Here is a 27,779-nt window from a genome sequence, read left to right as displayed (position 1 = left end):
AATAAAATACTGATGCCAAAGCAATCAAGCGGTAGCCTAGCCACGCTAGACAACCCACGGCAACGAATTTAATTCTCTGCCAGGGTGGGTCTAGTTACCCTCCATAAGGCTCTAGGCTGGATTCTCCTAAAACTGGCCGGACCAATCACCATGAAGTGTAGAGTCAGAAGGCGGGCGTAACTAAGTGACGACAGAGGCGTGACGATTCTGACAGAAACAACCGGCACACAATAAACAGTTATCTTTCGACTCGGCTTTGGCCACAGCCCTTAAAGATTTGAAGCTAAAATTCAACTTGAAAGATAAACAAAGGACGGCACTGAAGTGTTTCATTGAGAAGAAAGACGTATTTGGACTTATGCCGACGGGATATGGCAAATCCGTAATATACCAGTTGACTCCGCTGGTTGGGAAGCTAATGGGACTTAGCCACAATCCGCCGGCGCTCTTGGAACTACGTCAGCCTATTCGTTGCACTGATTGGTTGTATACCTACCCAATTGCTGCAGAGTGATTTGAAAGACAACCTTTTAGCCCGTCTCCCTCCCTGTCGAGCAGTCCTAGACCCTTGTGCCTTCAGAACATGGGTCTAGGCTAATCAAGCAGCCCTTCCTCCGTACATTTCTCACCGTCATCCATTTTCTCAATTTAGAGCCGATGTTTCTGTTGATTTGGGCTCCACCTGAAAACAGCGGGTGCTCTGACTCTGTTAAAGCAATGTACATTTTACATCCAAAAGGGCTTTGAACTGACAAAAGCATGTAATACAACACATACTGTGTGCGCTGATATCAGTCTGAATAGATTTAAGATCAGCTGTGTCGACAACATTGTCATGCATATGTAGGTCAGTCAAACCAGAATTGTTGTGTATCATTGTTAAATTTGTTGCCTCCGTGCATCCTCTTAATTGTGCTATGGAAAGCTGAATTCTGTAATGCAGTGGCAAAGGTAGTTTTTGACATAAAGCACAGAAAGGAACTATTTGCTCTTATGTTGTTATATAGAATTATTTGTGTTAAGCTAGGACTTATCACCCGTATTGTGTATCTACTTGGTGTTGTGGTGAATTGGAGATACTGTGGGAAGTCGCTACAAGGTTTCTATTCTTACGCACTGACCTTGAAGATTGTGGAAGTGTGAGTTTGGGGCCAGTATCAGGGAAACATGTCGCCCTGCCACGCGGCCCGTGTACGACAGGATCTGTTTGCAGTTGAGGCTGTCAAAACATCTTATGCATGAAACCAGGCAGCACAGATTGGACACGCAAATTAAATGTATATTTGTGTCAGTCTGAGGCCATTAGTGGCTGAATCTGACCGACCTCTAAACATGTGTGGCAAACGGATCATCAGGATGTATTGATCTGTTGTGTATTATAATTACAAAGCAATCAGTGAATGCCACTTGTTATACATATGGCATGTGAATGTAATCTGATTACCTTTTGTGAGTAAATATGCCAAAATGCTGTAACCGTGTCATCTCAGTAGAAGAGTATAAACCTCTTGCTTGGCTATGCCTAAAATTTTCAACATTATTAACCTGTTTGTGTTTTACCTTATTCCTACCGGTCCCTATCCCAGCATTTGGCAGTGAATGTAATATTTTAAGAAACCTGCAACATAATGTGGTGCACTTGGAAATGTGGTGCAGAAAGAATACATTTGTAATAGATTTTATGTAGGAGTTTAAAGTTTGTGATAATCAGAGTTATATGTTACTGGAAATTTTGTCAGATTATGTCTTTTTTAGAGGACCTAGTTTCTGTGTGCAGCAGAGCAAGATTGTATTTGTCATATCATTGATCCATAACCATAAGCAGGGAGATACCATGATAGTGTCTTACACTGAGAGTAAAATGAAATATCTGGTTGAGGTTTCTCACGTTATATATCTTCATTTCTGAAATGATTTAATGAAAATAATTCATATAATCCTGGTAAAAATCTGCTTAGGATTACAGTGACATGTTTACCTGTACAGTAAATTAAAATGTGAAGCTCTAGGTGTTATTTCAGTCCAACTCACGAAAAGAGTGTGAAGCCGTCATCCACAGTTACTCAGTGTCTTGGACTGGAGGACTGTGTATAACACACCTGGTGTGGTACTGTCCAGTCTCACGTGTGTTGCAAACATCGTGCACATTAACTAAGAAGTGACCTTTGACTGAATGGCATGATGCTGCCACTTTAAGAGATTGATTAAGCCAACAGTGTTACTTATCCCATGTCTTGAAGAACTTTTGTCTGTGTGGAATCACTCTGTGGGCTGGTGAGGGTCCTAATTAAGTTTTAGGGTGCAAACACACCCACAGGATTAGGATGGCCTCACCTTTCTCTGATGAAAACGGCACCTTCCAATTGGCATCTCACCCTTCATCTGCTGGAATCATGTCATTTCAAGTTTATTGGAAACATCGACAAAGCATTTACCAGAATGCTCCCACTTGTCTTTGTTGTTTTCTTCTTTTTTTGAAAACTATTAGGACCAAGCCCACCTGCCAGGTAGCTACAGGGGCCCTTTATCGAGGTTTCCAACAGAGATGTCTCTTCAGATCCATCCAGTGACTGTTTATGAAGTAGGGGGTTGGGGTTCCTGCAGTTGCCGCATTCTGAGACTTTTCTGTTCAGCATAGATTGTCAGCCTTCGGGGCCCCTTTGTGGCCCCATGTAGCTGCCTGTCTCGCCTGAGCGTCTAAGCTGAGCGTCTGTTGTGAAAACAAATCACAAAACATTTTTTCTATGAGGACTGCTTATCCAAACTACTTCAAGCTTGACACTGTAATTCAGAGAGACCTCATTAATACTGCTGCCAAGCCTGATGTAGATCTTCTGATCGATTATTGAGAAAAACAAACAGATAAGCATAGATACAAAGATTCCTTCGTTCATTAGTGTCGCTTCTGTAGAGGAAATATGTTTTTCTGCTTGATCACATGTCATCTAGTTAAAAAAATGGAAAGACAAGCAAAGGGGGCTGTATGATTCTTGTTTAGATGAGTGTAGCCTTCATGCATAGGAGGAAAATACCAGTCTCCATGTTCAAAACTGTATTCTATGCCTTGTGCAAGCATAAATATAGACCTCATATTCATTTTTATTACATATATTAGGATGACATAAGATTACATTGTGTATTTAGGAGAGAATTAACAATTAACACTTTTGATGCTCATTTAAAGTTTTAAGTCATTTGACAAGGACAATAATAAACATTTACTGTTATTTTTCTTCTTTGCTACTTAAAGATACTCACGTGGACAAAATTGTTGGTACCCCTCAGTTAAAGAAGGAAAAACCCACAATTCTCACTGAAATCACTTGAAACTCACAAAAGTAACAATAAATAAAAATTTATTGAAAATTAAATAATCAAAAACAGCCATTACTTTTGAATTGTTGATTAACATAATTATTTTAAAAAACAAACTAATGAAACAGGCCTGGACAAAAATGATGGTACCTCTATAAAAGATTGAAAACTATTTGACCAGAGTGACATGATTAACTCAGGTGTGTCATTTAATTGACATCACAGGTGTTTCCAAACTCATAATCAGTCAGTCTGCCTATTTAAAGGGAGACAAGTGGTCACCCTGCTGTTTGGTGAAAAGGTGTGTACCACACTGAACATGGACAACAGAAAGCGAAGGAGAGAATTGTCCCAGGACATCCGAAAAAAAATTATAGACAAACATCTTAAAGGTAAAGGCTATAAGACCATCTCTAAACAGCTTGAAGTTCCTGTGACAACAGTGGCTCATATTATTCAGAAGTTCAAGACCCACGGGACAGTAGCCAACCTCCCTGGACGTGGCCGCAAGAGGAAAATTGATGACAAATTGAAGAGACGGATCGTTGGAATTGTATCCAAAGAGCCCGGAGCAACCTCCAAAGAAATTAAAGGTGAACTCCAAGGCCAAGGTACATCAGTGTCAGATGGCACCATTCGTCGTTGTTTGAGCCAAAGTGGACTTCATGGGAGACGACCAAGGAGGACACCACTGCTGAAAAAAACTCATAAAAAAGCCAGACTGGAATTTGCAAAAATGCATGTTGACAAGCCACAAAGCTTCTGGGAGAATGTCCTTTGGACAGATGAGACCAAACTGGAGCTTTTTGGTAAGGCACATCAACTCTATGTTCATAGACTCAAAAACCAAGCATACGAAGAAAAGAACACTGTCCCTACGGTGAAACATGGAGGAGGCTCAGTAATGTTTTGGGGCTGCTTTGCTGCATCTGGCACAGGGTGTCTTGAAAGTGTGCAAGGTACGATGAAATCTGAAGACTATCAAGGCATTCTGGAGAGAAATGTGCTGCCTAGTGTCAGAAAGCTTGGTCTCAGTCGCAGGTCATGGGTCTTCCAACAGGACAACGATCCAAAACACACAGCCAAAAACACCCAAGAATGGCTGAGAGAAAAGCGTTGGATTATTCTAAAGTGGCCTTCTATGAGCCCAGATCTGAATCTCATTGAACATATGTGGAAGGAGCTGAAACATGCCATTTGGAGAAGACACCCATCAAACCTGAGACAACTGGAGCTGTTTGCTCATGAGGAGTGGGCCAAAATACCTGTTGACAGCTGCAGAACGCTCATTGACAAATACAGAAATTGTTTAATTGCTGTGATTGCCTCAAAAGGTTGTGCAACAAAATATTAAGTTATGGGTACCATCATTTTTGTCCAGCCCTATTTCATTAGTTTGTTTTTTTAAATAATTATGTTAATCAACAATTCAAAAGTGATGGCTGATTTTGATGATTTAATTTTCAATCAATTTTTATTTATTGTTACTTTTGTGAGTTTCAAGTGATTTCAGTGAGAATTGTGGGTTTTTCCTTCTTTAACTGAGGGGTACCAACAATTTTGTCCACGTGTGTATGACACATTCTTAGACAAAATTCTTAGATTACATGTAATAATATCTAAACATTTAGCAGAATTGGCAAAATTTTGCTTCACAAAAGTAAAGTGTTAAATTATTCTAGTAAATTACTCCTCATACTTTTGTTGCTACGCTGCCACGTTGTCGCTCTACTTTGAGTCCTCCAACTGCCACCAATAACACTGTCTGTGAGCATCACTGTAATTGTAGGGAGAGGTTGAAGAAACCTTTAACTTCAGTGGGTTAGTGGGACAAAGTAGATGACAATGAAAGTGGGTCAGCATGTGTCTCCTCGTCCTCTTCCACCGGGCCTCCCGCCCCCCTGCTCACGTACATTGTTAAGACTTTTAACATAAAACTGTTTTCATCAAACGTGCAGCAGCCACGCATGTTCATTTTAACATAAACCCAATAACCTTAAAACATGCAAACTGTCCTCCAGCCTGCTGTTGGGATGTTTTTGACCTCGCTGCCCTCCCAGTGGTGACAGTTCAGCTGCTATTATCTCCGACCTGCATGCACGTACACATGCATTTGCACACACACATATGCATTTGTGAATGTACTCATGCATGCTGACATGCCCAAGTGCACATATATACTGTAACCCCCTCCCCTGCATACACATACTCCATTTGACATTCCACATGAGCACTGTAATGTTGCCCTGTTACAAAGCCCCTCACCCATCAAGAATCCTTGCAAACAACTTGTGAATGGTCACACCACCATGTTGAAGCCTCCATGGGTGGCCCTATCTAATCAACGTGCTCCAACATGGGGACCTTTGCTTCTCAAACCATACAGTGGAAAATTTAATGGACTCACCAGACTTTCCTAGTATGGCCTTCTATACGTGTTTGTGTAAAGGTGCATTCCCTTGAAAGTAATCCAACCCATAGTGGATATTTGGGCTGATGATGGTGGTGGTTTTATCAAGTAAAAGAAGTTTGATATTGATATGTCGGTTGATATTCTTTATAGATGTATATGTTAAAGTGATACTGAAAAGTGAAAATGATGGAGTCATTGTTTAGTGACTCTTTAGGAGTGTATTTTCACTAACTAATAAACTAGTTAGCAGCTAATCATAAAGACACCACTTGACTGCTGCTCACCATCCACCCCTTAGTGATGCTGCATGTGCTACACAGTATTGAAAACAAAAAGGTTGCTCTGCTAAGCAAACTATGTGGTGACAACAGCTGTAAATTACCCCAAACATTTTTTTTGGTTTCCATATTGCGGCATATCCGACAACATATACACAAATACCAGAATAATATCGATGACAAGCCAATATCTAAGACTAATTTATCGGTCATCTTTAAATTATATGCATGTTCACATATATATGTCCGGTTACTTCTCAAAAAAAATCTTTAGTGGGTCAATCAAAGTTCAAATAATACAGAAAATTCATCATAAAACATGCAAGTTGATTGTAATGATTTGCTCAAATTGGTTGGTGTTTTCCGCCGACTTGAACGGCTGTGAGATTCTGGCTACAGGTTAAATTTTGGCCATAAATGTGAGCAGGTTTTTGTCTTTTGTTCTCCCAAATAAATAAAAGTACATCATTTCTACTACAGGGCTTCTCTCCCTCAGTAATACAATACCAGTCTTTAGTCCAAATACCAAAACATTGCAGAGAACAGGGAAGCTTTTAATGGCTGTAATCAGGCTTTCTAGTTTGCTCATGTTTGAAGTAAAACAAACAAAATCACACCAGTGCAGATGAAGGAAGTTTGATAATCAGCTGGTGACTGGTACATCCTTTCTTAATCATGAGGAGTTTATGGAAATGGATGGAAAAATAAGCTAAATTTATTAGCCTGTCTTTAATGCCTTCATGATATATAATTACCAGACATCAGGCTCTTCTTAATGTTTATTCTGTTTAAAATCTTTTATATAAATAATCAGTAAATATGAATTGAAAAAAAATTAAAGTTTTTAGCTTCTCTCTGTATTCACAAACAATATTTATCATTCCATGTTAAATTATTAGATGTCGTCCTTCACAGTAAAATGTAGAAGATGTTCTCTGCAGTGAACTTATCATGCACTTCTAAAACTTTACAATGGTTTATTTTTTCTAGTCATTTTTGCATGCATAGTTGCAAAAAAAATACCAAGCTTGTTTTTCTCAGACACTGAAAAGACCATGGTAGCAGCTGATAGCCAACTTTTGCTGCCTGTGTAACATAAATTTGATAAAAGCTGCACATGCTGCAACTGAAAATTTGAAAAAGAAATCTGTAAACAACACACATAAACATAGTTGATACACAATCATATTACAAGTCAGCTTAACTTAATGTATAGTGTGACCTTGAATGTGGTATAATGTAGAGTTTTGAGTCTTAGCTAGAGTCTCTAACAATCTTAAGTACATACTGCGTTCCCAGTCATGGCGCCAATAAGGTCATGAGAGCAACACATACTTAACCCTACAACCCTCAACAACCCCCTAATCTATACACCCCAGCCCAGCCTGAGGTATGAGATATACTGTTCCTTCTAATGTGTATGTGTGCCCTTGTGTGCATATCTGTGTTTATACAGTTGCACAGAAAAGTGTGTGTTCTTATGCTAGTGCGTTGATGCTGCTGCTCTTTTCCTTTCATAGCAAGGCTTGACTGCACTCTTATGTTTCACTCTGCAGGGAGCACGCACACAAACATGCTCACGTACATGCATGCACACACACCACATACACACATCCATCTTCACAGGGAAGTCAGTCATCCATTGCTGCTTCAACTTTGGCCCACCTCCACTGGTATGTCTGTATTCATGTATGTATGAATGCCAGAGAGGGAGAGACGTGGAGACTAAGGGGGAGAAAGACAACCAGTTGGGGGCCATTTGGATTTCCACAGCAGACCATGCAGTGAGTTCACTGAGTTCACATGTGTGAACCCAGTTTGCCTGCAGAAAAGCAAGGTGGCCTGATCTCTTTCTTGTCCTGCTGCATGATGCAACACTGCGTGCAGCTCTGGGCATGTTCTCTGTTGAGTTTCAAAGTGAAGAAAAGTTGAAAGCAGGAGCAGAAAATAAGGACATCTATACTGTTGAAGCATGCCCGTAGCACTTTTAAATTGATTCTTCGAAAACTGACTTCATACTGAGTGAGATTAACTTGCAAAGGAGTGTGTGGATGGATTCATTTCTCTGTGGAGTAGAGCAGATGACTTCACACTCGCTAGTTCGTCAGTGATTCACAGTTTTGTCGTATCGTTCTGGTTTTCATTTCTTTCTCTCTCTTTTCTACTCCTTTCCTGCGAGCTTCTTTGTAGAAACTCTGCTCCGACCAGTTTAGTTTAGTTTCTTCTTCTATCACAGTGATTATGGAAAGCCCAAAACAATGTCAGTCATTAAAAAAAGTATTCATGTAATAATTAAACGTCCAAGGTCATATTTCTTCTGAACCACTGAGCTGAATGTCACTTCTTTTTACTTTTCTCCTTTCTTGAGTTCTTTATAGTGACATACCTGTTGAAGTATTTGAACTGAGCTGAAATGGGCAAATCTTGACAGGACAGTGTTTCTAAATCTGTTTTGTCTTTGCATGCAAAAGGAGAAAAAAATTACATCATTTTGCTAATAACTGAGCTGTCAGTGAGTTGTCACATCATCCCTTGAAGTCACCACCGATCTGGCATTTGTAAATCAGCGCAGCACTATTACATCTGAGTAATAGTTGATGTCCCCATTCTGTAATTTTCAGAAATACCACCGTAAAAACACATATCAGTGTCCTATTGCAGTGACACTGCATCATATTAACTGTATTGCCAAGCCTTATATGTCTTCGCATAATTTAAAAGGAATGTTGGCACTCTGATGGATTTAAAGACTCAGACGCCTGCCAGAACTCCACTTGATTTAATTACTCAGTAGTAAACGCTACTTCAATCCTGGCAGACTGAATTTACAGGCTAATTTATGGTTAAACCACACACACACACACACACACACAAGGTGCTCCCATAAATTAACTTTCTACTGTCTGCCTCCTTTTCTTTCACTTACTCTGTATCAGATGGGCCTTGGTTCAGAGAGCCAGCAGAGGAAAAGAAAGGCTCCAGCTCCTCCTCCCACTCCAACTTCCTTCAGCCAGGGATCCGATGATGCTTCCACATCTGCTGCTCCGTCTCCTGATAGCCAAGCTACTGAAATACCAACCCCAGCCTTCCGCACCCAGGTGGTTCAGTCAACCACAGTCTCTGCTGCTACTGTGGTGATAGAAACAATAAAACAACCTCCACCTGAGTTCAATGCCACCCCGACCCCCAGTTCTCCAACACCAAGCAGTAGCAGCACCGCCGACAGCCTGGCTATGCAGGATTCCAGCTCTGAGCTCAGCCACAGCCTGGACGACTCAGACGCTGACCTGGACCAGGCAGGTTCTCGCTGCAGCACCCTCACCAGCAGCACCGCCAGTGGCTCTGTGCGGGTAAAGACCACTACAAAAACCTCCAGCAGCAAGATGGAGGAATCAGCCACCATCATTACTGTCAAACTGAAGGAAGAGATGGCCTCAGACAGCAGCTCCAGGTCGGAGACTGAGTCAGCCCTAAACTTGAAACTGGATGAAGTTGAGAACAACAGACACAGTGCAATGGGTAAATATCTATAAGATGGCATCAGAACACAATCATGAACAATCAGCGTTGAAGGAATTCTGTTTTTAAATACAAACACTTATACAATTTTGAAATGTATCTTTTAATTTCCTAAACTGATGCTTTCAGAAACATGCAATAACTGCAAAGTAATTAGCAAAACAGAAGTCTGCCAACTGAGAGATAATTTGTAGCATCATCATTATCAAGGCAGAGCAAAGACAGAAACGGCAACACCAGCAGGCTTTTATCATCTTAAACAGTGCATTAGCAGCAGGTATAATAGAAAATAACGGCGCAGAGTATTTACATGTGAAACTTTTGTGTCCTCCCGTTGTTTTTATGTGTAATGATGTCATTTTTTGTATTAGTGTCTTCCATCAGTCATCTGTGAATCAACGTTTGATTCATGGAACAGGACTTTCCTGATTCCACTGGAATATCATCAAGGAAAATTAACTTGGCTGTTGATCACGCGATGCATGACAGTGATGGTAAACACACTGTGTGCTGAAGAAGTGAGACAGTCAGAAGTTGCCTGTAGAGGTTTTTCTAACTGTTAGAAAGTGACTGAATGTCTGCCCTGGAGAGCTGAGCTGTCACACCGCAGCAACATCTGAAACTTAAAACTGTCAAGAATGACATGTATAACCTGCTGAAGGAAAGAAAGTGTCTGTGTGCGTGCGTGCGTGTGTGTGTGTGTGTGTGTGTGTGTGTGTGTGTACATGTGCGCACACGTCACGGCTGAGCGACAGGAACTTGTGGAGCTGGTTTTCATCATATCTCATGAGACAATACAGACCTTGTCTCTCCCTCACGCTTATCAATCCTTAACGTTTCTCCATCTTCCTTTTTTTTTCTCTTTTACCTCCTTTCTCTTTTTCTATCCCCACTTTTCTTTCTGTCTCATATGCATGCAGTCACTCACACAAACCTTCAAAGCTGGCAGATACAAAGGCAGACGGATCCATCACAGATTTAAACAGGATCTACCTGAACTTTAGTTGGCCTCATATTGATCTTTATATAACCCAGATCTTTCTCCGTAGCAAAGTGAGATTGCAGCAGAGGGGTGTCGTGTCTGACAAGGGCACAGATGAGAGAGCCAAAGACCTCAAAAGGGATGAGAAAGGTGAGAGTAGCAGAATGAAGTTGAGAGAACGGAGCATGGGAAGGTTTTGACAGAGGGTTGACAGGGTAGTGAGGTAGAAACAGGGGGACTAGAGGGCTTTATGGAGAGAAGGGTGATGGACAGGCAGATGAAAGGAGGAGAAAGGATGAAGTATGAGGAGGTTAGTGCATTAGACAGGATAGAAGAGACTGCACGGAGGTCATTAATAAATTTATAGACCTAGCTACTCCTCGTTTTCTCCATGCTGACACTGCTGACAAGGCACCACCTTCTCGCTTCTCTTTTGCTTTGACTTTCTCCCCATTTTCAGTCTTTCTTCTTTCCCTTAATAGTGTGTAGGAATGTGTTCACTAAGTTAAAATATGTTTGTAATAACATAGTTATACTCTAAAAGCCACATTCCCTCCAGTAGTTCTTTTCTTTTTGTCCTACATATAACCTCAGCATCAACTTTTAAACTTTTCACAGGCAGTAGCTGTAAACACTTAAGTGAAGCCCAACAGCTGCACTGTATGAACAGTGAATAGCTGATGTACATGTGAGACCTGCATCCTTCGTGTTTGGCACGTAGGATCTGGATTAGCTTGGTTGAAACCAGGACAAGGATTTGTCTTTGGATCTGTAAAATAATTAAGCGCAAGCAGAATGTGTAAATACTCTATTCACGTCTGTGACACAGCACAGACCACAGCAGAGAGGTCACAGCAGAGAGGTCGCAATAAATTGTAAACTAGTGTTCCTTTAAATCTCGTCGATGCTATTTGATATTTACAAAGTGACTTACTGTTCATGAGACTGCGTGAGGCTATTATCTAATGTAGGACCTACAGTAAGGCGTCGATGCAGCGTGTGTGCTCTTCTATGCCCTTATTTATGAAAAACAAATATGACAGCAATGCTATGAGAGCGAAAAGACTTTAAACTGTTAAAGGATTAGCATCAGGGTAACCTTGAGCGTACGTGGTTATGTGCATACACAAATGACAGTCAACGTTATGACAGAGTAGTTTATCATATCAACCCTGCATGCTGTTTCAGTTACTTCCAGTTGTCAGAGTAAATAGATAAAGCAGCATATCGATGGTACCTGCTGATGAAAGCACAGCACGCTGATGAACCACAAGCCTTTTCATGAAATTTTGGTGTCTGTATGGACGGCGATGCTTTCCACTAATTGTGCTTTCGTTCAGATTATACAGCATGTTTTCCAGGCTGATTTTACCACATTTGTCGTACTGCTCCTTTGTTTACATCAGTCTTCTAACACTTGACAGATTTAAAAATGTGTGAATATATAATGTCACAACCCCTCTGGTTACTAGAAATGTACAATATTTCACAAGTATTTGTAAGGAACTGGCTAGACAGAAATAGTAAAAGCCCCAGCGGTACAGTGTGCCACATTCTTATTATTAAAGTTTTTCTAGAATACCAAATTATGTAAACAGAGATGAATTGAAGCCTGCTGCTGTCACGTTTCTTACAACTTCAGCTAAAACTCTTCAAACTTTTGTTGCCAAGGTTGAACCTCCCCCAAATTGTGAAGCTCGGTGTGTGAATATTTTGGTGCTTTTCTTGCCTTTGATTTCTACATCTGTGTGGAATTTTGCTGGTGCAAAAGGTAGGAAGCACAAAACAGGCGTGAGGTTCATTCAAACAAGGTCGTATAAGAAGATATTTTGATGGAAACTGAGCCACAGAACAACAACTGCTGCCAATCTGAAGATTTTGTTAACAAGAACAAATGACTTGGAGCAAATCTGTAGTAATAATGCAACAGTGCTTAAAATATTTATTTAATGAAACAGTCTCCAGCTAGTACAATGACGAATGTTTTAATCAAAAATAATAGTAGTACTGAAGACACAAATGCTGATAAATGAGACACATATTTATATATAAATGTATACTTACAACATCTGGTTCCTGCAGGTATGAAAAGTTTCTCCTTCAGTTTATTAAATCCCTGCGGCCCTGAAGGCAGCGGGGCAGGTATGTTGATAAATCATCACTGCTGCACGTAGCTCTACACTGTTTGTCTTCATTATCTCTAATTCAGGTTCTGCTACAAAACAGCCTCACTCACCTTTACACTCATCAAACTGGTCTGTTAAAACGTGAATTCTGTCAGCAATGCAGGAGACGTCGGATCACCGGTGCCCATTAATCCTTCTGCCATAGCAATCTGTGGTGTTTGTTGCACATTTTAAGCTATGAATGGCAAATTACAAGATAAAATGTGTAATTATAACTCAGAAGAAGTTACAGGGTGCCTAAGATGTTTTGTCACATTTATAGTTTCACAACAATGACCGTCCGTGTCTGCATGCCATTTTTCCTCCAGGAAAGGCTGATCGACAAGTACCACCCAAACCTCGACGCTGTCCGTCCCGGGAGTCACCACGGCTTGTCCTCCCCTCTGCCCTCACTACTCCTCCCATTGAGTCCACAGAAAGCAACCCCATGGAGGAGGAAGCAGCTTCCCAGTGTAGGTTCCAGATGGACTGCCTCTCACTGTCCTTGATCCTTCTATTTTCCTTTCTTTCCTAGAAGCAGCTTTCCCGGTTTTCCAATCCTTAATTCTTATTTCCTAATCTGTACCAAACCCTGTATGCACGCATGTCTATGTGAACTCTGTCCTCGCTTGCTTTCCGTCTCTCCATCAGTGACCTGGGCAGCTAAGTTAAGTGACACCGGCTCCATAGAGGTCAAGGTGCTTCATATCTATAAATGTCAATCTCTAAGTCCTGTTATTTCTTCTGGGTCCAAAAGGCCAGGGGCTGAGGTCAAACACCAATCAACTGGAGTGCCTTTTACGTTGCATTTAAACAATATATGTGAGCACATCAGATGTATAATGAATGATGACCTTGGGTTTCTTTATGTGCTAGATGGCTGAATGCTGTTGTTTTTCTTTTCACTGTTTGTTCTAAATTTCTCTCTTTACTGTTTGGTTTTTCACCATACTCACCAAACACAATTATAATGTTCTGTCCTTCTCAGATCTCATTTGTTCTTGTCTCTGCTCCCTCCTTTGTAGTGTACTGCTGTGGGCCTGTGCGTCTGCGGTCCAAACACTCCTGAGGTCTCTCTCTCTCTCTGGCTTGAGCCTTCCTTCATCCCGACAATCCTTTTTCATCAGCTCCCTTTGCTTCTTCAAGGCCCTTCTTATCTCTGCTGGACTTTCCTTTGATAATCACCATCCTCCTCTCATTCCTTTGAGAATTTGTTTCTGCTGTTTATTCTGCGCTCTTGTATTTGGTTCTGCAGGCTTATTTACGTCATAATTTTAATCATTTCATTTATAACTGGCTTTGGTATCGAAAGCTTCTGCCATTTGACTCTGTGTTTAAAGAAAAAGCAAGACTTGCTCTACAGTTTCACTCTTAAAGAACTGTTTCTTCAGTTTTTTTTTTTTTTTTTTTACAAGTATATGTACATACTGTGCAAGGTTTTGCATTTCAGATTTACCCACTGGTTGTCATTGATTATGCATGAGATCAGAGCTGAGTTAAAAGTGGACACATAGAATGTGGTCAGAGGACTATGAGGCAAGGCCATGCGATATCTATCAGTCAATATTTTGGTTATATGATAGCTGTAGATCAATGGCTGGAAAGTGTATGTTTCTCCGTCTGTGCCTGGTGTTGTGGTGTGGTTTAGAAACCTGAATCCCAAATGCATGCTGACTTTGGCAATAGTATGGATAGGGCGATCTATCAATGACATGTTACTTTGAGGTGGTAATGGCTCATGTATTTTCTAAAGACAACTATATGAAATACAAGACCTATTCCCAAAGAAAGCTTTGAGCAGTCTGCTGTGAGAAGAGAATGACACTGCCGAGTGGTTTGTTGTAGAGTTATTGTTATAGTTGTGGATTGTTACAGATGCATCACTGCTTTTTAGCTTTTTTTTTAATCAAACAATTGGTAGAATTCCAACATTTAAACATCACATTTGGGAAAAAAATGATTGATTGTGTATCAGTGAGCTGAAAAACTGCAGGAATTCAAATCTTAAAAAAGAATGTCACAGAAATGACATGTTAGCCATTGTGATTATTGTATTATGAGACTTATGTTAGAAAAGTAGCTTGAGTTTTTTTGTGTGGTAACTGTGTTAAGAGAGTGGAGCCCTTGATTTAAGTATATGACTTGTCCTGTACCATATAAATGCAAGTACTGCTGTATCACTGAATCTAAAGAGGTTAAGCGGAATGTTTGAGACGGGGAGAGTTTATTTTAGGCTCTTATTACAGCAACATAAAAGAAGGATCTGGTTACATTTTTATTGTACAGTAATCCAATTTTATGTCAAATGCAATTTTTAGAGCTCTGCAAGTCTAACATTGGTCTGGTGCAAATGCAGAGCACAGTAAGGGGATGTGCATCCGAAGCCTGAAGGGATGGATCAGTGGATCTTTTGAATATGTGATGACTTATGTTGGTTTTTTTCAATTAAATAAAGACTGGACCAGAATCTCAGGAGTCTGATTTGGCGTTGTGCATGGATTGCCGTGGTTAGAGTTTGACAAGTAGCATGTCCCAGTTTTGACAGCTTGGGAATGGAGACACCTTTTATTTAGCTTTAACAGAAGCATGTGCCCAAGGTCATACTGAGTTGGAGGTTTGGGAACTTTGCGTGGGCGTTTACTTGTGTGTAAGCGTATATGAGAACAGAAGATAGTGTGTGTGTGTGTATGTGCACTTGTGTTTGCACGTGTGTGTGAATGTGTGCTGATTGTGGCTGTAGCTGGCATGACTAAGCTGTTGCTGGGAAGGAGCTGGGAGGACAGCCCTGTGAGTCATCACCACATATCCTGGAACTGACTGTTCTCTCCACACCATTAGGACCAGACCCAAAACTGACAGGCCCAGTACACACACACACACACACACACACACACACACACACACACACACACACACACACACACACACACACACACACACACACACACACACACACACACACACACAGGCATGCACACATACAAGACATATTGGAGCACAATGCATGCCCAAATTCATGCACACTCCCCCTGACACCTGGTATTACAAACCAGGTCACTGACTGTTAACTCATTTTAAAGATTCCCAAGTTGAATTCCACTGCTATGCATGCTAGCTGGGCTGCTGAAAACCTAACAAATGCTACATTGATTTTTATTTTCTTGGCCTCGAGTTCAGTGAGATCAGTGACAGACTAAATACGTTCACCCAAAGCCACATGACTGACCAGAGCATGAGTGTACCAAAAAGATGAGAGGGTATGAAGCAATACTATCTCTCCCTGGAACTTAAAACAGTACGGTAAAAATCTAATTAAAAGGGTTTGTTTACAGTAAGTCCACCCACACATCATTAAAGATGTTTTATCAAGCCACAAGTGGTTGTGCTCCAGCCTTGTGTTTGGTATATTTGGCTTGTGTTTTCTGGTTTATGTGTGTGTGTGGTGTCAAAATGAATGCTGAAACTAACGTAAATACTTCCTCTGTTTCGTTTCTCTCTTCTTCCATCTCTTGATCTTCTCTTTGCATCCTTTGCTTCTTTTTAAACTCATTTGTTTTCCTAAGCTTTACTTTTCTCAGTCATGTGTTTGCAAGGTGTCAAAAGTCTGAGAAAAACAAAATGAGGCCTACAAGTTTTTTTTTGTTTGTTTGTTTTTGGAAAGAATGCATTGCATAAGTAAAATACCTGTGGGCTCTATGTCTATTTTTGATGAATGCCCTTTCTACCACAATGCAAGCCCTTTTTTTTTGAATGCTTTCCTTTCATTAAACGAAACCTAAACACTGGAAACAGTTTGATTTGGATGTTAAGTTTGCTAACAGTTGCTAACACTTTTAAATTGCAATGATAATACCCAATGCTAAGACTTTCTTCAATCCTCTCGCAGCTTGCCTCCATTCTGCACGGAACTCTGCATCAAATGACCAGAAACCCGAAAACGAAATTGCTGAGGATGAAACTGTGTCGTTGGACGGCAGCAGTGGCAGCAGCCTGCCTGACCAGGGTTACGCTGCTTCTGAAGGAATGTTAGAGGGCGAGGACTCAGGGATGGTCAGCTCTCCATCTGACACCCAACCCACATCCCCAGATGGGAGTTTGTCTCTGGATGGAAGTGGCCGAGGCAGAGGAGAGAAACTGCTGCGACCAGTGAGGGACAGTTCCAGCGACAGCGATGAGGGATGTGCCACCTGGGGATCGAGTCACAGGTAGACAGGAAGTCATAGAAATCATGTGGTAGGGCCAGAGTGAAGGAAGAAAGTAGAATGTAGCAGACAAGCATTTTCTGTTATTTATATTTACTTAATTAACTTAATTTATCATATTTGTCCATCAGCATGATTCAAGTTAGTTTCAAGATGGTGAGACACACTAAGACATCTGTACTGGGCTCAGGAGAATAAAAATGACTCACAGTGTCTGCCTTAGTCATTCATCTATCTCATGTTATTCTTCCCAGTACTTATTCATCTTTTTGTAATTTCTTGCCCATCTGCTGCTGCTAATCTTTCCACTTAGTTTTAATTCCATTTAAATAGATCCTGGTTTCCTGCCAGGCAAGATAATGCATGCGCCATTCACCTGCTGTCCAGTCCAGTCTGACCATTAGTAACTAACACCTGCATTAAAATTTGAGTTAGTTTGGCAAAGTTTTGTTTCCCACCTGTAGTTTCACATGGAGAGTGAACCTTCACCACTTCAGCCAACTTTAGTCTGTCCACATTTTTTACTGTGCCAGCAGTAATAACTGAGAGCAGTTCCCACCATATTCCATTTGAATTGTGGCCAAAGCTGGCACCCTCATCTTTTTGTGCTGGGCTTTCGTAGTTAATGGTTCTAGGCCCTTAATCAAAGGCCTTTGTGGAAAATGCATGCTGCTCCAGATCACTTTTCGCCTTTCAAGTTGTTGTGAAATGTATATGGTAATGCGCCCAGAGCAGGGATCTCACTCAGAGAAACTTTATGAATCCAGCGTCTGGCCTGTTGCTGCTGGCTTCTCAGTATTCCAGGAAAGCACTATAACCCTGTTTTCTCCGAATCGTTGAGGAAAAGAGGACCAGTCCAAGTCTCTGTGAAGATAAATTCTATTTGGTTTGGCCTCCTTGTTGCAATTTGTTATGGCTAATATGCCACTAACTCATGAGAATGCTCTGCTGAACCCTCGAAGAGAGTGAAGGAAGTTTAAACTGTGGCAATAATATCTTTACAGCTGCATGTTTCAAAGCCAGCAGACTCCAATAAAAACACAATTCAGCTTTGAACAAGCACAGAATATTTAAAACTAACACATTTTTTTCTCACTCTAACTACTGAACTGCATTTACCCTTTTGATTTCTATCGGCAGATTGGTAAATGGAATGTGACATTATTAAATGAGCATTTCATAATATCTGTTTAGTGGTAGCTGGGTGACAATAAAAATCAAGCTGTTCTATGTCACTATGTAGCAATCTCTTTCCTGCATTATTAGTGGTATAGCACTCAGCATGCGTCTTTTTTTTAATGCGTATGTGTGCAGATGTGTTTTTGACACATGTTTATGCACCATTCTCAGGCACAGTGACATCAACCTGCAGACACAGTCAGTCAGTTTAAAAAACTGCTTTGAAGAGGACCCAGAGATAACAGCCCAACTCCATCAGACTCTGGCAGATTTTGAAGCAGACCTTGCAGGTGAGCTGACACACCAGAAGCCAACAGTGAAGCCAAACTGGATTTATATGTCTTGAATGAGGCAGGCTGGCAGTCCAACCACATATACCTCCAACATAGAAATTGATATATAGTTTATTAACGGATTACACCGCTATAACACCGCTGCAGAACTAGACGATTGTGTCGTATCAGGTTGAAGTAATCCTGTAAATCTGCTCTTTAAAGTAAAATAGCTTTAAAGGTGGAGTATGTGATTCTAATCCTATACAGCTTGTGTCTAATTCAGGGAATGGTCTGCTAGCTGTTTGTTTTGTTTGTGTGCTGAAGAAAATATGATATTCCTACACGGAAAAAGCTTTGAGGTTGGGAAACAAAGCGTCTCAGACCGATCCACACAATATTAGTACATTTTCCTTGTGCATGTGTGTGGAAGGAGAGGAATTGGGAAGGTAATAGGGAAGTGGCAGCAAAAGGTGCAGATGCTAACTGCTTAATACATATAAACAAGTTCTCTCCAGAATTGCAGACTCCACCTTCAAAACATGTCACAGCCACATGAAGCGACTGAAGGTTAAGTGAATTTTGATAGTCGCGGTAATGTTCTCACAAATCTAAATCTGATCATGTCAGAAATATTAGTGCCAAAAGTGTCAAGTGTTAACCTCTTAATCTGCTCCTCTTTTCCAGATCATGATGCTATAGTCTCAGCAAGAGAGACTCCTGATACCATGTCCACTGACAGTAATGAGGTGCCAGTGTCTGTCGTGGACATGGATGTGCCAGTCACAGCCATAGATGAAGTAATGGAGGTCTATGAGCACAATACAGTAAAACATGAGGTGAAAGCCCTCACCAGGGCTGAGTCAGCTGGAAGCAAAGGTACGGCAGGTGGATATGACAACCTACTGTACTTTCAGTAGCAACGCAACACTTGTTATGCATGTTTCTTTAATATTAAATGGACTTTTTCTCACCACATCTTGTCACAGGTTCAGAGTTTTATCAGAAGTCAAGTATGGAGCCACAGAACAAAAACAACAATGCATATACAGCTGCTGTCAGTACGAAAAAGCAAAAGGAAAAAATCAAAAAGCAGCACAGTACACCAGTGGAGAACAAGTCTAGAGGTGATAGAAAGGAAGAAAAGATAGTAGAGACAAAAATTATAGAGGTGAGTGCTGCTGATACCAAACGTGTGAAAGAACACAAAAAAACATCGGTGAAGTCCAGTGTTGAAATGCAGAAAAACAGCAAGAAGACAGACAAGAGCCCTGAATCTGTGAAGAAGAACTTGCGCGCTTTTCAACAAAAGAAACCAGATCTTCCAACAAGTCACAGATCGGTGTCCACAGAAAAAGATGAAGAGAACCATAGAGTTTACCAAATTAAGTCCAGTTCCAGCAGTTCACAGGGTAAAATCACTCACAATGTCACATCACGCTTTGGTATGAAAACGTTCACTGTGGTTCCTCCCAAACCTGCTGTCATTCACGCTGCTGACGAACAGTCAGGTGTCCCATTTACCATTGGTGCCATTAAGATTGATGATCAAGGAAATATGGTGTCAGCAGGTGTCTTCCAGAATAAAGTTGGAGGGTCATCAGAGTCAGAGATTAAGCCTAACAAAAGTTCTCCTCTTGAAAAAGCCAAAGCTTTTTGGAGTTCAAATGAGAAGCAAGAAAGTCCTGTGATGCCCAGCAAAGCTCTGGTTGATAAGGCTAAGGAGAGCACAAACGGCAAAAAAATTGCTTCCTCTCCATTCTTTGAAACCATGTTGAAAACCAGCAACACAGAGTACCTGAAAGCAACACAAAGCACAATTTCAAAACCTGCAGAGAAAGTCCAGCTCAAAGAATTGGTGAAAGAAGAAACTAAAGAACCTGAGAAAGATGTCCAAGCTGTAAATGAGGAGAAGGTGGAGATCAAGATCTCAGTGTCCAAAAACATCCAACAGCCAAGTAGTAAACCTGTCCTTCCTCCTCCACTACTTGCTGACATGAGAAGAGACCTGTCCTTCCTCAAACCATCCAGGCGAACCTCAAGCCAATATATGGCATCTGCCATCTCTAAATACGCCCCAGTGACCTCAGCTAAACCCATCACCACCCTTAAATCGCCTGACTACTCTGCTTCTTCACAAACACAGACCGCTGGCTTCCAGAGGTTGGGTCCGTCCATACAAGTGAATCCACACCAATCTTCCATGTCATCTTTATCAGAAAATAAGGAGTGCATCTCTACTTCCACATCCTCTCGTGGTCCTAAGAGGTCTGTGAGCGTCCCAGAATATGTGTCAGACAGTCAGAGAGGATCTGATGAAGTTGACAGGGGAGAATTTAAATATTCTGTGGTATCCACCAAAGAGCGTGTGGATTTGCTAGAGACAAAAACAGCCAAGAATAATCACATTCACTCTACTGGCCCCACCCAAATAAAAGTGACCGCCAGTAATGATAGAGATTACATTAAACACATTCGACCGAGAAGCCCCAGCCCAGTGAAACGCACCGCTGTGCACTCCTCTGCCAAACCACCCATAGCCCCCAAGACTATATCTCCAAACCAGACCAGTGTAAGTAAAACCTGGAGGATAGATAGTGCATAATATTAGTGTCTTTAATAAAATACTATGCAGAATTTTTACAATACAATTGTTTTGTGCATTACAGAACTCAAGAGTCATAATCAAGACAGTCACTCATGTAACCCAGAATACAACACCGCAACCTTCTGTCACAGTGACAGACAGCGGTGTGATCCCTCCCCCTCCGGCAGTGACAGTGTTTGGACCAGTTGCAAAGTTCAAACCAGTGATCCATAAATCTGTTGAGAAAGAAACATCTCTGCACAGCAGCCTGATGGAGGCGATCCAGTCAGGTGGAGGCAGGGACAGACTCAAGAAGGTAAGATCAGAATTTGGATGGATGGATGGATGGATATGCTCTGCTACCAGTTATGTCAATACACTGTGCTCCTCATTCCATAGGGACATCTAAGAGTGCTAAGTCATGTCGTTGGCTGGAAGACAAGGAAGTAATTTAGATTTTCTTCCCTTTGTTGCATTATTAGGTATCCACTTCTGGCACCAGCAACCTCCAGAAAGAACCTTATATCGAAGAGGAGAATGAGAGATCTGCTCTTCTGGCTGCCATTAGAGCCCAGAGCACTGGCAGACTGAGGAAGGTAAAATATTCTCCTATTTCTGCGGTAACACTGCACTATGTCTGTCAGTATCCAGGGGGATAGTTGGGGGATGAGGACCTCGCCTTTAATAGTCACAGTATGATAAATATTTAAACAATTAGGATGCAAGCCACTTGGCATCCCCTTTGAATGACTCCCTCAGTGTATTCACTTTTATCCTTGAGTAAATGCTAATTCAGTTCTTTTTATACATCAACAACACTCTTGTTTTCAGGTAGAGATGACAATGGTGGTTGGGAGTTTGGTCTACCACTTCAATACATATGGAAATATCTCAATTTTAGAAAGAATTTCACTCAAAAAACTACAGATGTACAGATATTTAGATCTCCAGAGTGTGATTAAATCTCTTTTTAACTTGGGCCACCAGCAGCTCAAAAGTTTGTGTTGTCCAGTGAGACATCTCAACTAGGTTGGAGCGAATTTTGGTGAAATCTTTAATGGTCTGACTCTTCCTCAAGTATCACAAACATATAGTATAACTTCAGCTTGTTGACACTGTCATTGTCAGCACGTTGCTGATTTAACTGTAGCATTCAGTAAATCTTTTAGCATTGCTTTATACAGTACAAACACATGTATATTACTATTGTATTAATATTTCAAAGAGATTTTGAATTCTGAACACTTTTTCTGTGTTGTTAGCTCATTAGCATTGCACATAGCCATGTATGAAGCAGGTTATGCAAGCATGGTTGTCTGTTTTCATCCCTCTGTGTGGATTTTGAGCTGTGGTTTGTCTGTCATGTAAGGACCCATGTGGAATGAAAGAGGCAGAAAATGTGCTGCTCTAGCCGAAACATCTGTGGTTCTATTCTGGAGATTCCTCACCAGAGCAGGAATCTTTGGAATGCTCCATGACTACATAAGACTCCAAAATGTAGTGTGTCTTACAAAACTGAATAACTATATGCAGTGAAGTTAGCAAAAATAACTAAGATAAAGGGCTATAAATATGAATGTGTTGATCAAAAAACAGAAAAGTAAATTAGTTTTATCATCTGTAGTTAAGGGTTCCTTCTGGCTGGAAATTACATCAATAAGTTAAAAAAAGAGAATAAGACATTGTGTTAGACATGTTATAAATATATTTGAACTATTTCTCTGATGTTGATTTTTAGATTTTTTGCTAAAAATGCCAGGTCCAAAATCCCTCAGATGAAATGTTTGGGGGGAAAAATGCAACTTCTGTACCATTCCAAATGGTGCTGGTAATTTCTGCCATGTTCCAGAGAATTCTAATGCAGTATAAATTTAGAACAGTTCTCTCATCAGTTACAAGTCAATTGCTGGCCGTGGCTAAAAACAAAGAGCTCAGTGAGCTTGTTTTTATGGTCCATCGCTTAGAAAGTTTTGCATTGTGGCTGCTCACAAGACAGGGGGAAGGCTAGAAAGCCATATCCAAGTGTTTTGAAGTGCCAGTGACCACAGAGGAAAGCATAATCAAAAAGTACAAGGAGTTCCACACTGAAAAAATGTCAGAGGGTGTGGTGGGAAGCCGAATGTGACTCCTTGCTGGCAAGAATGGTAGCAGAAGAGGCCAAGAAGAATCCCAGGATTCTAAGGCCTTGAAGAATCTGGAACAATTGTGGTACCAGCATCTCAAGGCCACAAACACTGCAAGACGCTGGTCTCCATGAACGCTGACCAAAGACAACAATCTCCCCATTCTCCATTACACACAGAAGCCCCCTTAGACTATGCAAAAGCTCACCTGGGCAAAGAAAAATACTGGCGGGCATCAATTCTGTGGTCTGATGATATGAAAATGGAGCTGTTCTGACACAGACATGATTTCTGAAAGCATGGTGGTAGGAATGTCATGCTTCAGGGGTTTATTTCAGCCAGTAAGCCAGGAAACCTTGTCAAAGTAAACGGCATTATTAGAGAAGAACATTATGAAGAAAACCTCAGGCAATCTGCAGAAAAGCTAGAACCTGCCAACCAGACAATGATTTGAAAATAAACATCCAGAAGGGTCAAGAAATTGTTAAAACAAAATTGTCTCAACACTTTGGAGTCTGAATGACATTGAGAGTCTGTGGAGGGAGCTTCAGTCAGAGTGATGGCAAAGAAGTCTTCAACTTCAAAGACCTGGAGATTATTGGAAAAGAGGAGCAGAACAAGAAGACACACACCAAGCTTGGTAGTAATTAGAAGGACTGTTTCATTGATGTGGTGTCAAATAAAGGCTTCGTCTGTATGAATTAAAGTTTTGACATTTTTTGTAAAAACTGTAAAAAAAAAACAAAAAAATAGTCATAGTAAAAAGGTATCATTAACATTTCTAACCAGAAAACAAACTGTTCAAAAAGAAAAATCCCCAAAATTAAAATCTGGAATGGGTATGAATAATCAATAATAGCTTAGACCAGCTGACCACATACATATGAAGGTCTAGAATTACAACTAACTCCCTCCTTTCTGTCCTGCAGACCAAATCTCTGGCTGCTCATGAGCTTGAGAAGTTGAGGAGAGTGGCCACTGAGGAGGAGAAAAGTCCAGCAGCTTCTTTCTCCTTTTCCTATTCTTCTTCTTCTGTCTTTACCCCTCCACCTCCACCAGCGGCTGCACCTCCTCCTCCTCCCCCTGTCCTGCCCCAGGCTAAGCCGAGCTCTGTGGCACATCCAAATGCTGACGCCCTCATGAACGCCGCCTTGGCCAGGGAGGCGATGCTGGAGGCGATTCGCTCTGGATCTGCTGCTGAGAGGCTAAAAAAGGTACAAATACAGAAAAACACACAATCCATTTGCACCACAGAGTGAAATCTCAACAATGTTTCTCTAGTTTGCGGTAATACTGCTGGATTCCGCAGTAACTTCATGAAAATACAGTGATGACAGTAAAGTAACAACGGAACATCTTACACCTCCCATTGGGTCAGAATATCAGAAGCTACTGGTTTTCTAAATATCTGTCTCATCTGTTTGATCTACGTAACTAAGAACAATATCTGAATTAATGGCAAATAAAGTTAGATCAAGAAAATTGAGCTGAATTGTAACAGCACAGCAAGTCATGAGTATTGATGCTCAAGACAGCACAATTTTGCACAAAGAGACTCTCTCAAAGAAAAGAGGGAGGAGAAAGAAGAAAGGCAGACTTGAAAGTAGGCAGAAAACAGACTGGGGCAAGAAAACAAGCAACAGAAAAACATATGAGCCGAACCACTGTCCTCTTCCTTCACACGTCTTTGGTCTGCTTTCATACGTCTTGCTTTGCTGGAAGACATCGTTGGCAGGACAACGATCTCCTGCGGCCCAGCAGCCAGGAAACTGAAAATGAATTGCAGATTGTAACACATGCAGAGATTAATCTGACAGTTATGCTCTAATGCTGCATGAACATTTTCAAGAAGATGAAGTTCAACTTTTGGTCAGCAGCTGTGTAAAATTAGAGTTGCCAGAAACATGAAGCGTTTTTAAATGATTATTTGTGCACCACTTAACCCAGACAGGAGCAATAGCAACTTCAGGAAGGTGAAAGAAATGTGGACCACATCTAATTTAATTTAAAATGAACTAATGAAATCTTTTCATTCTATTTCTCCTTTTGTAAACACACTCCACATAACCCAGTATTTTCTCTGTACCCTGCCACAGACTGTTGTTTCAGACTTTACCAGAGTGGAGGAATACAAACATGACATGCTGTATTTCTTTTAACCAGATTGCTGTGCCCAGAAACACAGTCCAAGTGAACGGCAGACTGGGAACCATCCACGCATCCATCTCAACATTCCCTCAACAATAAGAGGGGGGAACCCCACATCACCGCAACGAGGAGTAATTTATCACACGTAATTTTAGTTCCTGTGTTTTGCCACTGTGCTTTTGCAACAGGATTTCGGAAAACCGGTTTAGTGAATGTTGTTTGGAAGTTTTAGGAATTTTGCACTCCAGAAATTACGAAACAAAAAATAAGAAGAAAGATTTCTTCATGCTGCCTAGAAAGTCTAGATCACACATAGACGCTTCACATTTTTCACTATCAATCAGCTGCATTATCCACTAAAAGGTTTTGGAGAATATTTCTTTTTCCTCTGTTAGTAGCCAAACCTACGTAACCTCTGTCTGATGGTGTCTCATAATATCCGATCACTCAGCTTCTAAAAAGGACTTGGTGGAGAATGTTTGCGTCCATCATTATAAGAAATTGTTGTTCTTAAACCTATATCTTGCCGTCTGTACTTGAATTCAGTAGTTTAAACCGGAAAGGTGTACAAAATGTGTGCCAATGAGAGCAAATTTATGTGGTTTATGAGACTTTCAGATCATTTTTGTTGTGATCTTTTTTTTAATATTATTATTTGCCTTTACCAATAATAAGTTATGGATGCCTTAAACTGTTGCTCAGTCAGTGTTATATATATGATGTTTAATATAAAAATTCTATATAGGGTGCAATAAGTTGAATCTGCTGATATTTTCAGAGTTGAGCTACTTAATGTTTTATTGTCACAAATTAATACTATTTAAAACATGTGTCCACTTAAGGAAACAATGGATAGATCCGTGTACGATGCTGCAAGTGTATTATTTTATCCAGATCTGGTCCATATTGCCAACCTCTGCAGTTCTTGGCTCTGGGGAGGACTAAAATGGTGATGACTGGCTAGTGCCTGTTAACTCATAATGCTCTTGTTTTACCTTGGAAGCCTAATTTATGCTGCTGTTTGAAATCTAAGGAAATTGTCACGCCTGGTCAGAGCCCTGCAGAAATATTCTTTTGCATTCCATTTGTTGTTTCTGCTCTACAGTGGCAAAATAGTTGACCATGCCCTTAATGTTTCATATATATCACATAGTATATAGCAAGGAGCTATGATGAACCGTTTATTTTCTTGACATTTCAACATTTTTGAAGAACTGTTATTGAAATATAGAAATGGTGAATACCACCATGAGCAAAGAGATTAGTTTGTTGATGAATAAGTCATTACTAGAAGGTAATGATAGAAACCAGCAGATGCAGGAAAGCAGTAATATAGGTTATATATGGCCTTGATTGAAGCATTTTTGAAGTTATTTCTGCTTCTCTGTAGGTTAAGTGTCATCTAGCGGTGAGGGAAAGTGGACACTGCCATTAAATGGTAACAATAGTTTAAGTAGGATGTTCATGCTGAATCATCTTTAGAATTAAGAAGAACTTAGATAATCCATATTCAGGTATGAATGTTTGCTGTTTTGTATTTTGAGATAAATTTGACTAAAGGGAGTTGATTTAATAGTTTTCTAGAGATTTATTTCACTTAATGTTCACTTTTAACCCTCAAAAATACGTTAAAGTTTAATGTTATTCCTTGAAAATTGCATCCTTAAGAGCTTTTGTGTTTCTTTTTTTTTTTATTGTAAAACTGGAAAAGTTTCATTTACACGCAAAAGCCTACAGCACAGTGTAGCATTGTATATTTTGTAAACTAAAGAAATCTTGGTGATAGCATTGATTTATTCGACCAATAGCGTGAACCTTTTATAAGCTGTTGCTTTTTAAGTTTTACGTGCACATTGGATTTTTTTTTTTTTCTGGGAAGGTTGCACAGGTATTTTGTTTACCTAATTTTTGATTCAATAAATAATTTTGTAATCAAGCAAAACCTAGCCTGCAGCTAATCTTTTTCATGTACTTCTGTTCAATGAAATAAGTCAAAAAGTGTAATATTGCCCTGCAAACAGCAGTTACACCGATGCTGGATGCAGCAGATGGTAGTATGAACCTTGCCCTGGAAAGCTCTGTGCCATTCCCAGCACTGTGGTCGCCTGAAGACTGTGGTCATCCTGTTGTCCTTATGAAATATATTGTAACCTCGCTGCCACACCACAGATGAGCTACTATTCCGGGCAGCAGCTCATGGCCTTGACTCATCACTATGCGGTCACTCAAAATTACTCTCAAAGAACTTGAACCTACCCTGCATTCCTGGACCCTGAAACATTCGTCATTATGCCGCTCCACCTTCCCTCAGATGCAAATGAATGAGGCAAATATCCACATTAGTTGCAAAATCAAATGGAAATACACTGTGTACATGCACATCTTGTTACGGTATTAATCTGCTGCAAACACTATGTGTGCAAGATCTGACCACTTTGTCAACACACTTATCACAAACAAATACACGTTTTTTTCCAAGTGCCAAGCTGTACCCAGATAAGCTGAACTGCAACTTTGAAGTTTTTTTTTTTTTTTTTTTTAGGGATTTCACTGTCCAGTGCAGAATGATGTTAGGTCAATTCCAGCCGTGGAGTAA

The 27,779-nt window shown here is 40.5% G+C and overlaps 1 protein-coding gene across 6 annotated transcripts in view; it reads left to right on the top strand.

Moving 5' to 3' along the window:
- The window catches only part of cobl (cordon-bleu WH2 repeat protein), a 60,438-nt gene extending 33,313 nt beyond the window's left edge, over positions 1–27,125 (top strand). For 4 of the 6 annotated variants that reach the window (XM_022220150.2, XM_051956996.1, XM_051956994.1 and 1 more), the window contains 10 exons: positions 8,943–9,525; positions 13,002–13,145; positions 16,559–16,877; positions 18,225–18,343; positions 19,013–19,204; positions 19,315–20,897; positions 20,995–21,228; positions 21,395–21,508; positions 23,965–24,249; positions 25,199–27,125. In XM_022220150.2, the coding sequence (XP_022075842.2) occupies positions 8,943–9,525; positions 13,002–13,145; positions 16,559–16,877; positions 18,225–18,343; positions 19,013–19,204; positions 19,315–20,897; positions 20,995–21,228; positions 21,395–21,508; positions 23,965–24,249; positions 25,199–25,282 (3,657 nt within the window). In that variant the 3' untranslated portion in view covers positions 25,283–27,125. The remainder of the gene's footprint in view (positions 1–8,942; positions 9,526–13,001; positions 13,146–16,558; positions 16,878–18,224; positions 18,344–19,012; positions 19,205–19,314; positions 20,898–20,994; positions 21,229–21,394; positions 21,509–23,964; positions 24,250–25,198) is intronic. The other 2 variants (XM_051956998.1, XM_051956997.1) reach the window with 1 other exon arrangement.
- The last annotated feature ends 654 nt before the right edge of the window (positions 27,126–27,779 follow it).

Source organism: Acanthochromis polyacanthus, chromosome 12, assembly GCF_021347895.1.
Source record: "Acanthochromis polyacanthus isolate Apoly-LR-REF ecotype Palm Island chromosome 12, KAUST_Apoly_ChrSc, whole genome shotgun sequence".
Classification (NCBI taxonomy): Eukaryota; Metazoa; Chordata; class Actinopteri; family Pomacentridae; genus Acanthochromis; species Acanthochromis polyacanthus.
Note: the sequence above shows the minus strand (reverse complement) of the source record. Positions and strands in the feature narration are given on the sequence as shown.